The sequence below is a fragment of the Rhea americana genome, unplaced genomic scaffold (assembly GCF_003343005.1).
Source record: "Rhea americana isolate MKP2758 unplaced genomic scaffold, rheAme1 scaffold_56, whole genome shotgun sequence".
Lineage (NCBI taxonomy): Eukaryota > Metazoa > Chordata > Aves > Rheiformes > Rheidae > Rhea > Rhea americana.
Window position 1 is genome coordinate 2,175,295 of NW_028186712.1, and position 14,421 is coordinate 2,189,715.

The 14,421-nt window shown below is 37.2% G+C and overlaps 1 protein-coding gene across 6 annotated transcripts in view; it reads right to left on the bottom strand.

Annotated features, from left to right (window-relative positions):
* The window catches only part of ROBO2 (roundabout guidance receptor 2), a 459,690-nt gene that overhangs the window by 136,851 nt on the left and 308,418 nt on the right, over window positions 1-14,421 (bottom strand). For all 6 annotated transcript variants that reach the window (XM_085318916.1, XM_085318912.1, XM_085318914.1 and 3 more), the window contains exons 4-5: window positions 13,114-13,234; window positions 2,936-3,074 (exon numbers count right to left, since the gene is read on the bottom strand). In XM_085318916.1, the coding sequence (XP_085175042.1) occupies window positions 2,936-3,074; window positions 13,114-13,234 (260 nt within the window). The remainder of the gene's footprint in view (window positions 1-2,935; window positions 3,075-13,113; window positions 13,235-14,421) is intronic.

The following is a 14,421-nucleotide window of genomic DNA, read 5'->3' on the forward strand; positions in this document are numbered from 1 at the left end:
AAACAGGAACTTGACACTGAAAGCTGTAAGACAAATTGCTGCACAGATCTGCTCAGAAGGAGRACTTGTTTATGTGGAAAAAGTAACAAAAGGATTTTTTTTGAGGGTTTCATACTCGACTGTAGAGGTTAAAATGCTAAATATATCAAAAATAAACTTCTAAACATAGGAGTTCAGAAGATGAAAGCTAGCTTCTGTTAAACTCCTCCTCTCCCCCTCTCCCCCCAAAAAACTCCCATGTCAACAAGGAGGAAAACCTTATCTGCTCAATTTATAAAACTGTTATATTATCACTTGCTTATCTATTCATTCAGACTACAGCTGGGCAAATTTCTTTGTCTACATTAAAAAAAAATCCAGAAAAAAAACAAGAGCTTTTCTTCCAGATATCCCAAATTTAGCTTCCTTGATTAAGTATCACACGGCACAGTTTGGAAACTTCCACTCTTTGTCARTGAAGACTCTGCTGAAGTTTATTGTTATATAAATGACACTTTTTTTTTTAAAGAAAATAAAGCATAGAGTCGTGATTATCAGAGGTATTTGCTTTTGCAGTGTAGATACTGACTTTACTAGATAACCACAACACATGTGGCTCAGGAGGTGGTAAGTCCCTACATCGACAGCAGCTATGGCAGTCCTCTATCAGGTGACATGGTCTCCAGCATGCGATTCTACATTGTGGCCCCTTCCATGCCCATCTGTCTGAGGAGCAGACAGGAATAAAGACATATTCCCACTTCCAGTTTTTAAATGCCAAAATACAGGTAAAGCAATGTTAAACAGCAATGTAAAAACTCTACGAAACCTTAGTAGTTTCTGTGCCAGAAGTTGATTATCATCAGAAATTATCTGATGAGACTCCCCTTCTTCAGTTAAAAGCACACTAAAAACCTGTCTAATACTTTCTTTTTCATTTCTTCTTCCTTAGAGATCATAAATGAACAAAAAAACCACCCTCAAAACACATAGTACTAATACTATGTTTTCAAGTAAAAAAGAGAAAGAGGGAACAAAACTATTAAAAGCAAATTAACTCATGGAACATGCAACTTAATCAAAAACACTGTCAGTACATCATGCATTATTTCCACTTACGGGACCTAAATGTAGTCATGATTTTAAACAAYAGCAGCAGTGGAATAGCAAGATTAAATCACTGAGGCACAACATATTTACTATGGGCTACTCTATAATGCACAGATAAAACAGTAAGCAAAGAAAAAGAGTGATCTTGACATSCAAAAATCTGTTCTTCAAAAATATTTTATGCATTGGATGCATACACATCTATCAACAAAATTAACAACAAAGCTATGTCAATTTTTAAATTTGTTTTAAATTGTAAAGAGATATAAATTTTCAATAAATATGTATATAAAGAATATGCTTTTTCCTTATTATGCATCACTAAATTAATAATTATATTAATCTATTTAAATGTATAACTGCATATTCAAAGAAGATATTACGGAGTTGAGGATGTGGAAACTGAGATAGCTATTCCCCAATTTCAGTTTTGTTATTTTATTATATATTTTGATAGTAAGAAACAAAAGCTTATAAACCAAGAGGTAAACAAGACAAAGTGCTGTGTGGCTATCAGGAATTTTGCCACCGTTTTTCATGAAATCGTAAGTGACATTAAATGCCATATTTAGCAATTGGATRAAGACTGTCAGATAACAGTCTTACCCCATTTGACCTCATTGGGGTGAATAGATACGGCTTGCTGCGATAAAAAAAAAAGCTGACAGCAATGTCTAACTTGTTTTAGTGAGGCCCAATTTAGTAGCGTGCTCAGAGCACACTTAATATACACTGACAGGAACAAACAAGTCACGAACGCCATTGCAGCTGCTCTTAAAGAGCATGATTGGAGGAGAAGWAGTAACACTGGCAGCCAGCCTACATAAAAGAAGACCATGTTAACAGCACTCGTTCAACGAACAGAAGACCTGGATTTTTTTCCTTTCTTTAAATTATGTCTGCAATATTCTAGGAATGACCAACACGGAGGGAGAAGAAAAAACAGCTGTGCTGGGAGCAAAAGGTCCTCTTTGTGTCTCCTGTTGAATTTAACTGCACTGAGCAAAAAATGAAGCACGATTCACTTGGTCTAAAGGAGAGGACAGGTTAGGGAGACCTGGATTCTCGTTCCTGTCCCCAGACCTATTTCTGTTTTGGGATTTTTTTAAATTTGATAATGGTTCAGCACCTATTCTAGAAAGAGTTCCAGAAAGCAGGGGCCAAACTCCAATGTTAGCTGAAAAAAGTCAAATAAATAGAGTGTCCTGTCATAAGGCACACTCCCATCCTCCTGACCACCCGAGAATTTGCTCTGCCTCTGTTCCAGCTTAGAGGAATCTTTCTTGAGCACAACTGGCCTTTTCCAGATGAAGCATTTCAACTTTATTTGCCACTTCTGACTGTTCCTGTATTTCCACAAGAGGAAGATTTCCTTCTGACACCCAGCAGATATTGGTGAAGGAGCCAGCAAAGCCTGCCACAATGTTCTGCTTCTAATTCATTCAGCCAGTGTGATGGAGCAGCTCTGCAGCTCCCCGGCCAAGTTTTCTCCCTTTTGATACCAGCACATTATTATTAAGACTACTAGTAATAGCAGCCTTACTAGTACATTCCTGAAATGGTTTTACTTTCCTGCAACAAATTCAGTGAACACCCCTGTATTCGCAACAGCTCTGCATCCATTTCTTTCCTTCCACAGCAACCCAATAACCAAATAATTTACCTTAGAACAGGTTTCCCTGCTCTACTGGTCCTAGAACACATTTTATAGTGCCAAAAACCAAAAATCTGGAAAATAAAACCTGCCCATACTTTCCAGTAGCAAACGATACGCATTAGGGTGCGACTCCAGAATTATTCAACGATCGAGACGTGAAAGCGTCGAGAACACGGACGTCATTCTCACCTTCCTCTTGGTAAATCTGCRTCATCTTTCTTCCACCGGACGGTGGGCTGGGGGTCGCCCTGCACCTGGCACCGGAACTCCACTGCCTCCTCCTCCAGCACCACCTGGTTAATRGGTCTCCGGAGGAACGTGGGCCGCTCTGGAGAGAGACATGAAAATTCCTCACTGAATCACAGTATCGRCGTCAAAACTTTCGACTTTTCAGCATCTTTATTTATTTATTTATTTTAATCGATGCACAGAATGCAGAAAGGAGGCTGAGCTCCACAAATTCAGACAAGTGGAACTGGTGATGTGCCTAAGCAGCCTGAGAGATGACTRCCAGGTTGGAGATGCGGTGGCTGTCACAGGCAGCCCTACCTAGTGTACAAACTGAATGCCACCAGAATGAAGTGTGTGCTAGAACTGACTGCCCACCTGCCACACCAGTGGAGAAGTCTTCCGAACTATGCTCTTTTCTGTGAACATTTTGGCTCTGCACACTGCATGCACAGAGTTTGATTTAAAAGCTGCTGTCTGCTCTAAGAATATATGAGTTGCCAACWCAGAAATCCTGGCTTTGGCAATAATCAGCATCTTGATGCTCTGGAGGAAAACAAACTTTGTGTTATGCATCTCAGCCAACTGTGCATTACTGTACTGAGGTCAAATCTTCCCTGATCTCCATCACTAACTTCACCATGGAAAACTAAATTAAGCTCTGAATAATAAATTCTGTTTACCCTTGTTATGTCAGCCTGCACAGCTACAAATATTATTAATTATCATAATACTGCACAGGCCTGCTCAAAATCCAGATGCAGAGCTGCAATCTGATCTCAGTTATACTGGTACAAATTCAGAGTACCAGTAATTTCATTTGAAAGGATGTCACTGGAGTTAGTTTCCAAGCTGCCTTTGGACTGAATAAATTTTGTTCTGTCCCCTCYTACCCATACCCACACTTTTATTGTCATAAATTATTTATGCCAGAGGCAAATTGTTGCAAGACTGAGTTATRTAAAGCAGTATTTCCACGCAAGATTGATATTTATTTTAAAGGCATTTAAAACTGGTTACACACTGTGTATCACCTTTCATTCTCAGCAAGTTGAGGAATATGACTTCACTTAAAAAAAATTTTGAAATTCACACATATGTTAAGCAATACCAGACTGACCCAGGCAGTCTGTCTTGGTAACTACAGAACTGAGTTTATAGGTTGATTATCCATGCTTATCATACACAAATATAAAACATTAAAACAACATTAATAAGGTTGCAAAGTCAAGCATGCAACACCCAAGAAGTGTCAGAATGAAGGCTATCTACACATTCTTTAATCACTCCATTTCTGTTTATGTCTTATRGGACTGGTTGCAATTGTATGATTGCAAACTATTTTTTCCCCATACATCTCTGGATGGTTGGTATTCATTTAATGAACAGGTGTTTAATATTTTGCTTTAATTGTACTGTTTAGTGGGTGGCCTCCTGTCATATTACTCAAACCTCAAAGACAGAATTATCAATTTCCTCATGACCTCAATTATACCTCTAGTAATGCATCATGAAAAATTCGCTTATTTTCACAACTCCTCTCTGAGGTGTGATGGAGAAGGAAAGGAAGGTAAAATATCTGACAAATGTGTATGCCCAGCTTTGAGACACAGAACAGCTAATGTTTKTTGAGAATTTAGCATTCTGTTTGTATGTTGAAAGCTTAGCTTCCACTGAATGCAGTCACCTCTGGTAAAATGTTCAGCACTTCTACCAATAAGAATCTKAAGTGAGAAAATGAGGAACACAAAAATGGTAACCATCTATTAATAATTTAAATGAATTACACAGCATCACATAGGAACTCCATTATACAAGCAGGGATAGCCACTAGCAGAGAAGAATATATTTTATAAGCAGAAGAACAGACACATTCAAGAATCTACAGCTCTTCTCCAGATGCTACAGATAAAAAAMGTGCCTAAGGAGCAGAGCTGCTTCTGCCCATCTCTTCCACACMATTGCTCTTGTGCTGCTCCTCATGTTACCTGTTCTCCACCCCATACCTGCAGGTCCCAGGAGGTCTTGGCAAGTCAGTTCAGTTCTACTCTTCCTCTCCACCTTGAAATCTCRGCCTTTATGCCCTGTTTCAAGTCTGTCTATCAGCTACAGCCAGTCTTCTCTACAGCTCATTGTCCTGAGTTTCCTTAAATAGGCAGTCCCTCTTCATCAGATTTTTCTGATTTCTTCATCAGACTGCATTCAGTCTCCTGCCTGTTCCCAAGCTCCAGCTARGTTTGGTCCTAACTATACCTGTGTGTCTCATCCAGACAGTGTCAGTGTTTCAAASTCCTTTTTGTTTTGGTCACTTTTTTTGCCAGAGTTTTCCAGCTGCATCCTGGTTCCACAAGCTGATTTGTCTCCTCCTAGCCCAGAATATTGCTGTTCACAGCTCGTGCCCAGCAAGCATGCAACTCCAGTCTCCCTTTCAACTAYTGATGCTTCTAACTTCTTCATGTCTTAAACCAAACTGACTCTCTTCTGCTCTGCATTTCAGTTACACTTGAACTGCATTGGAGCTTCTTTCCTCTGTGCCTCCCAGATACAGCCCATGCTGTAGCCCATCACTACAAGAAAAATTGTCTGAAGTAACCAAGCCTCACCCCAGGAGACTGACAAGACTACTAAACTGCAGTTGCAGGAAAAATGCTGTTAAGAACTATCCYCTACTTGATCTCTGTGGAGTATGAATTGATGATTTTTTTTTCTAAGAGGTTAATAATTAATTAAATATGGTCAAATTATTTAGAAAAGCCAAAAATTACATCCTGGGCATAGTAGCTGTTTTCTGTCAACTTTTAGGTCCCTTTTGTTCTGAATAACGGACCTGCATTTTCTCAGAACAAAAATCTTCATGTATTCCTCTCCCCTGAAGCCTTCCCCAATTCCCTCCAATTACATCTTTCACAGCACAACTGCAGAAACTTGACGTGAGCTAGCAAATATTATTTTTTAACATTCTTAGCAAAGAATAAACTATTCTAGCAAAATTAAAATCAAAAAAATTAGGTGAAGCAGCAGGCATGGAAAACTTGGGATACAGTAGTTTTAGTYTGGCAAAATTAATTAAAACTGAATAAAGTAACTAGAACAATAGTTGTTAACCTTAATGGTAAGCCATATCCTTGGTCTGTCTGTAATTTTGTGGATCTGAAAGGGATTATCTTAATGAAACTCTCTGTAAGTTTGCAACAATTCTGTTCACAATTTCTCAACTAAAACAGCTCAGCCCAAACCTCCTAACTACCTTAATATGTTTTCTCTGCTGAGCTTAAACACAATATATGCTACATTTCAGATGATCCTAAATTAGGAAATTCATACCCAGAACTGTATCCTCATAGGTTAAGATGACTTAGAGGCCCTGTATCATTCATATCGTTTTAAATAATTCTGCAGGTGCCTGTATGCTGACTCTGTGAGTAAAAAGTATTTTACACCATGTTTACATCTAAGAAACTAATGCAAGCATATTTATGAAATTGCTACTTGTGGCTATAAATGTTTCGCTACAGAAGATGAAAAAATAAATTCTTATCACATATTGAGAAGAACCAAGCTGATGAGGCAGTAAGTTGTCCAAAGGCTATTAGGTAAATCACTTGATTCCACAACAATGTAATTTAGGAGTATACCTCTTTTTTTCAGACCAACTTCTCAAAATTGTGAATTTTCCACAACAGTTAAGAATTTTCTAGAAAATAAATAGCTCATAAATGCAGATCACAGTTATCAGGGACATGCAAATTACAATAACTGTTATTTCCATTTTGCCATCATCTCTGCATTTTGCACAGTGTGAATCAGGAAAGCACAAGTTCTCTCTTATGTTGTTTCCTGCATTTGTATCACTCAGACAACCCCTTGAATATGTCCAATAGCTAATTATACAGCTATAAAGTGATCAGAGTGAATGCTATTGCCAATGCAATTAACATTCTTTATGTGAGATTAACTGGATTTGAGTCACCTGCATAAGTTGCTTACAATGTTAATCTCTCAGGAGACAGAGCACTGCTTGCTTGAGCATGCTAAATAAAGAAGGCTTCCTCACACAACCAGGTCAAATATAGTTCCAGAGCCAAATCTGAGAAAATCTCTCTTGATTTTTTCCTTTTAAAATTGTTTGCCTATAATAAAGCCTTRTTGTGCAATTAAACATTGTTACACTGTCAACAGTATTCACAACATAATATACTTGAGAAATAGCAAGAAAAAGCAATAAATTAAAATTAYAGACATATATATTTTTTAATATAGCTATTTTATATAGCTTTCACTGAGCAAATAAAGTACCCGCTGCCCAGAMTTTCTCTGATGAATATTAAAAATCTTGGAAGAGAACTATAAAATAGGTCATGGTTATATGTCATGTCAACCCATTGTGCTACTACCAGGATGACCTTTATAACTTCAGAATAAACTTTGCTTGTAGTTATAAAAGGGGATTGTTAATGCAGTTGGGATAGACACCTACAATATGTTGTGGTGCYTGAGATATGCACTGCAAGAAAACCTAGGTGAAATAGTTCAATGGATGTAAGTCTACAGAATCCTAAGCAGTAAAACAGAATCCTTTCCTTGCTTCGGGTGCTGACTTAAGTTAACCCCAGAACTCAATTTTTCCTCTACTTAACAATTGGTGTGTGTATCACAGTCTATTAGAGACACTCTGATGACCTTCAGATATATTACTGCCCTTTCTCTGTTCCTCAAAAACTTAGACAACCATATATGGTACCTCAATCTAATTAAAATGATCCTAACTACCTTAATATGTTTTCTCTGCTGAGGCAACTGCTGGAGTGAAGGATTTGATTGTCTCTATAATGCAGGGACTCAATCTGATTTAGAACTGTTCTCTCCTTTTTTCCTGGAGAGAAGGTATCATTTTTTAAAAACACTTTCTTGTTCTAGAAAGAAGCACTAAAACTTGTATTAAGAGGCTCACCTTTGGGAAGGATTTAATAGCAAATAGGTTAAAAAGAAAAAAGAGAAAGCAAGCAACCAACAAACTCTTGCCTCCTTTTTTTCACTCTAGAGTTCTGATGTGAATGAAAAAAAAGTACCATTACATTGACAGAAGTTTCATTTCAGAACGCTGTCAATATGGTAGATATTTCATTAATCACATCATGATCTGGACAATATAAAACTCTTACTGCCAAAAATTAAGATATGGAAGAAGACAAGGTACTAGAATCACACTGAATTTGCATGCGCTGATCAAATTTGTGTGTGCTGATCACTTTTCAAGTAAGTGAAAATGCAGTTGCAAAACCATATGGTTTTGTATTTAAACTACTGCCTCTCTTTGGGCATTTTATTCCTTTTTCATTTGAGAAATAAGCATTTGTGGAGATACTGCAAACTTCTACACTCTAAACAATAACCATGATCCTGCAAGCTTGCACAATAAAGGCGCTGAACTTTACAAGAGGCACATGCAAATAAACTGGAATGATTTTTATCAATCATTAGAGCTTTCTCTATTAACACACATCTACTATTATGTTAGTTTCAGGAACATTTTTGTCTGAACATTAGGTACACATTTAGGAGATTAAATCAGACCTTTTTTCAGAGTAGTATGATTACCTTATTATAACCTGTCAGTATCTGTGAATAACAGATACTGCAAATCATCTTTTTACAATCATCTTTTTACAAACTACCATAAGCACACTTATGGAATGGGAATGGAAAATGTAAGAATTTGAAGAAAAATAGGAGGAGTTTTGCTTTGAAGGACAAAATAAATATTGCTGGTTTCTCTGTCTTGAACTGAACTGTGAACGTACACCTGATTTAGGTAYGTTTTCTGTGTGGCTGGGAAACTTGAGATCAGTTTGCAGGATACGATGGGACAAGATTCTCTAATAAGGCCTYCTATACAGTCAGAGTTTAGGAAGATAAAAAAAAAGGGGGGGTACAATATCTTCATTAAGGTGCTTTTCGATTTTCTCCCCTAATATCGTGCCATTTAAAGTAAACTATTTCTGGAACTATTGTGTCTCTTTCAACCTGATGTAAATACTTCTTCAAGTATCAGACAGAAATACATCTTCAACCCACAGGACCTTATTAGCTGAAAAAAGATTCAGGTACCAAGGCTAAAAATCAAAGATTAGTCTAAAACAATCTTTAATATAGCTGATTTGGCATATTTTTTAAGATATTTTTGTCCTTTTCTTAGTTAAGMTTCACGTTCTTTCGAGGCTGTTCTAAATGTATTTCAGGCTTTTTCCACTGCCTGTTGCCAGCCTCTTGAAGTCAATATATTAAGGCTTCCATTGATTCCACTGGGCTTCAGAATCAATATACAAGATACACCTTTGTATATTCTCTACAAACTCGCTTTTTAAGTCCAAAGGAAAGAAAAGGAGTTTGAAATCATTAAGTCATCTTGAAAACTTGAGAATAGTACAATAGCATGACAAAAGAACAAGAATTTAGTTAAATGGTAATCCTTACTTTATTTAATTTCTGGCTTCRTACTAGGTATTCACACACCAAGCCTTGTTACACATTGAATCATGAAACTGTTTCTGTTTTGCATCTGGCTTGAATTCTGTTCAGCCAGGCCACATGAGCCTAAACGCAAGTAAATCAGCCTAATTTGTATCACTTACACTTCTGAATTTGGCCTTTAGAATACAGTATGTTCATAATAACACTGTGCTGCCTCTTTTTGTGAATGTTAGGATTGACAGATTACTTATTAACTTTCTTTAAAGGCCACTTTTGTCATTCTGCTCTGCTCCAACATTATGCCTTGGAGCCCCATAAAGGCAAAAATTAATAGTAGAGCTTGGAAGAGAGGGCTAACAAAATCTAATGGCATCACTGTCACTATTCAAAATATAGGAATAATTTGGTGAAGTACAGCTATATAATGAGTTTGCATTATGACATTTTATTGTGAAAGTTTGGTAATTCCCTGCTTGTAGAAGAGTCATGACTGGGGAACAAAAGAAATGCAGTTTGAACAGACACCTACATCATGCTTGAAATCACTGGGATTAGAGTCTAAATGCTAAAATTATGTTTCCTATGTAGATAGGGTGGGAAAAGATCACTGAAGGTTCTGCATGTATTATCCGTAACTATTTTTCAGTAAAGGTTATTGAATAGGCATTCATTTGAGTGGATATATTCTGCACATGGGAAACTTTTCTCCTCTCGCTTCTTTCCAACGTTTTCACTGACTTTTTCTTTTTATTTGTAACTCAAGAAAGGTGTAATCTTTTAGGCTAGGCTTCYCTGCTGTTCCTATCAGGTCACCAGTTACCACCACACCAGCTCAGGTTTTCCAGAGGCAATGCCTCAAGCTAAATTTATTGCACAAGRGAACCAGAGATCTGTCATGAGTGACATGCAGAAATTAACTTCAGGTATTACARAAAAACTTGCAGAGCCAGAAGTAACAAGTGGCTGACTCCTGGAAAGGTTTAAGAACTGGTGTGAAACAGTTCCATTTCCTRCAGAGCAGTGTGTTTACTAAGGCCGCCTTCATAGGGGAAAAAGGGTTTTTTGGTTTGTTATTTGGAAAAGCAGTAGAGACATTAATAAACAGCTTATTAATATACACTACTCTCCAGAATCAGCATCAGTTGTTGGCTTACTTCACATACCTTYATTTTAACCATAAAATGTACATTCAAATATGTTCAGAAAAGCTGAAGTTGAGCACCCGAATAATATCTAAGCATGATGTTATTTTTAGCGTATTTTTCTCCACATTTGCACTGTTCCCATGTTTCCCAATCCTGTGAGTCAAAGCCTTGTGCTGCAGAGACCCAGACTTTTTGCCCGCACTCAGTAAAGCCAATCTGAACATGCACAGCTGACCTGATGTTTCCCAGAGTTACTGGATTTCTTCTGTATGCTCGGACTAATAGCAGTGTCCAACACACACATTGCTTCCTGGAAGCATCATAGATGATGCTCTCCAGCACACCATGCAAGTGTGTGCACTCAGGCTCCTGCCTACAATCCAGGAATGGATGCAGCTGGAAAGCGGTACAACTTTGCYACTGGCAGAAGGCCAGTCGAAGGTGTCTTTCTTCCTATGGAGCAGACCAAGACTAACCTGGACGCATCTATATGGTGAGCCTAACATGCTAACATAAGAGCTTCAAGGCCAGGTGGCAGCACAGGATGGATGAATTGTCTTGTCATACAACGGGTAACTTGAGTATCTGCTTACTGCATGCTATTCATGTATAGCAAAAGGCAAGATAGAAAGGGAATCTTATACCCTAGAGAGAAAAGGAATACCTTAAAAGAAAAGGAATTTTAGATAGGAAGATACATAAATAGAAAGGACATTTTAGATAGAATTTTGCTTTGGTTGGACTAACACAATTATGAAAAAATGAAACATAATTTTTTTGCTGATTTTGCACAGTACTTGTAAAATAGATTGTATTTTACTCGTTGATTCCTATGATTAAATCCTGTAGCAATTTTTCAGAATGTTGTAATTGACTATATAACATTTTACAAGGCAAACCTAACACTTTTCAGATCTCCGCAGGATATGARATTACATGCATATTTCATAATTTTTATTCCTACAGTCCAATGCTTTTTAACAAATTATTTTCTTAAGGATTTCTTAAGGCTTTGTAGTTTAGGACTGCAACCTGCTTACTATCCACAGGGCGTATTATCAGAGATTACCAGTACTTAAACTGATCAAGAAGATACCTCATCTCTCTTTTACATCTATATAAAGGCACAATCTCAACATATTAGTTGCAATGGAGATAATAATTTGATAGAGATCCTTTCWTCATTTTTGCAAGGTATGTGAATTAAATTTTTAAAATTCTTAAGCTTCCTTGAATCCATAACAAAGTCAGTAAAATGGAAGCCTTTACATTCTTGCAACACTGGAGAGTAACAAATCCTCCATCACTCACGGATCTTGTCTAACAGAAATTTTCCTATGCCTTGTRTGACTCCCACAGGTTGTTTGATTTTCAGGTGGACAAACAAATGCTGAAATGCACATATATGCAAGCACATACTAACACTTGTGAYTGGGTTTCCTATTGTACCGTATTAGGCAGAAAGTGAACAGATTAGGAGCACCTGTTTTACAAAGGAGCTTAGGATCTCTATAAAAAGTCTTACTGGAATTACAAGAAGTCTTATTTGGATTTCTGCTATGTATCAAGAAAGTAGCAGGAGGGAGCATTACAGTTATTCCTCTCTCTCTCTTTTKTATTTATATTCTTCTTTAGCAGTGAGGAGCTTTTTTCCGTATTGATTTTCTTTTGTTTGTTCAAGACCTCTTGACTGATTCCTATAGAAACATATCTAATGGTGAATGGAAAAAGCATGACTGCAGGATCTACCACAGTAGGATTTTATGACCTTGCTTTTTACCCAGTTGTTAGCAGAAGGGATCCAGCTCTAGGTTCAATATTACTCCATTCTTACTCTAGACCAATAGGCAAATGCCATCAAGTCTGGCAGCTGTGTCATGCAGGAAACCTATCCATTTCTGATTCATTTGGCAACACTAAAAACCAAAATGATGCCCTGGCTTACATGGTAAAAAGTTGTTCTGCACCCTTTAAAAGAGAAAAAAAAAGACAGATGTATCTTTATACGTTCAATAAGCTGATCTCAGGATTTTATCTAAGGACTTTTTACTGCGCAATTGAGCTCTTTTGTGCTCTGTGACAAAGATTTGATTTCACAACCCCACAGGAAGAAGGAATTATTTAAATAGGCAGTTCTGGTCCAAACCTCTGTTAAGTAGRCACGGTCAACTGGGTTAAAGTAGCTCAATTATATTTGGCAATTTTGTGAGGGAGAGCATTATCTCCTGGATTATGGTTTCTGAGCATATGTATATCGCTAAGGACCTCGAATTAGATTTAAAGTATGTACTTAGAAAGAAATTGTTGGGCCATCACAGCTCCATATTTATAAACTGCCACTTTTGAAACCTGATCTTCTTAGGAAACTGTGTAATGCTGCTTAGGCAATACTGCTGTATATTGTTAACCTGATTTTGTCACACATGTTGATGACTTAGCTAGGTCAATTCAGTATATGACATTTATAGCAAAAAGAAAATAAAAGCTTGAGTGAAATGAAAACAAAAGCTTGAGTAGCTTTACCAAAGACAGTCAGCTCTGCTGGATCGCTGTCTCGCTCCCCCACCATGTTGGTCCCAACACAAGTGTACATGCCAGCGTCACTTTTTCTTGTATTGGAGATCATCAGCTTTCCACCACGTATCTGTTTCAAAACAAGGAATATATCTGTAACTTCAGATAAACAAAAGGTATGAGAAAAAGCTGCACTCTCAGGCAGTAAAAGTCCAGAATTTAGGCATTTAAAAGTTGGGGTTTTTTTTGTAAATGTATGTAATACTTAAAAAACTGTAATCCTATCTACCTGGATTTAAATATCTTTASGGTGTTCTGGAAGATATTTTATCCTACTGATCACTTTCAACAGCATCTCATTTTTTTATTTTCATTAGATGATTTAGATTTGAAAGACTACATTTCTTGCTGCTTCTTTAGCAATGCAGTGCTTACATTTCCTGCACGATACTATGTAAAGCATTCCTGATGGATCTCTTTTTTAAAAAAAGACAGTTTTACTTAGTTTTAGTTATTTAATTTGTTTTATTGTTAATGGTGCTTGAACAGTTTTGTTGTTCAATAATTAAGAGAGATTTTCTGTTTTTCTTTGTCATGCAAAAAGACTGAATCTAGCCCACACTGAAAATCCACCTGGCTCCCGTAAGCCTTATCATTTTCCCTACCACAGAGGAGATTTGGAGAGTGAAAGCGCAGAACAGCTAAAATCAGTAACTAATCCGCATCTTGTGGAATTAGGATCAGTGTCAAAAGCCAGAACATCAGATGGGGTGCTTCAAAATAAGTTAAAAACATAGCCCAAGAAACTTGAGACTCAGGAAATACTAACCAGTTCCCTGTCACTTTTCCTTCCTCCTTTACTCTAGAGCAGACCCCTGCAGAGACAGCCTGGCCACAGTAACACAGCAACTGCTGACACTGTTTAGCTTGATACACCGCCTCTGCCAACCAAGGCAAAGGATAAGTCTTTGAGTTCTACTTCCATACTGAGTAAGATCAGCACTGAATGAGTTATGTATTACTACATACAACACAAAACTTTATTAAAGGAATAGCAATAGTGAAAAGCTAAGCATCTAAAAATTTGGAATAAAATATGACCATGCAATTCTAATTTGTCCCATTTGTTTACACATACCACTTCTAACAACTCAGTAAGTTAGATCTTTTTACTGGATCCTTTTTYATTCAGTATGCAGAATGAATCATCCCAGAATTCAACCAGTATTATTCATTACTCAGTAGGTATCTCTATTTAGGATATATTGTTCTTTACAGCATAGCTTCAACCGTTGTTTAGAACACTTTCCAATTATC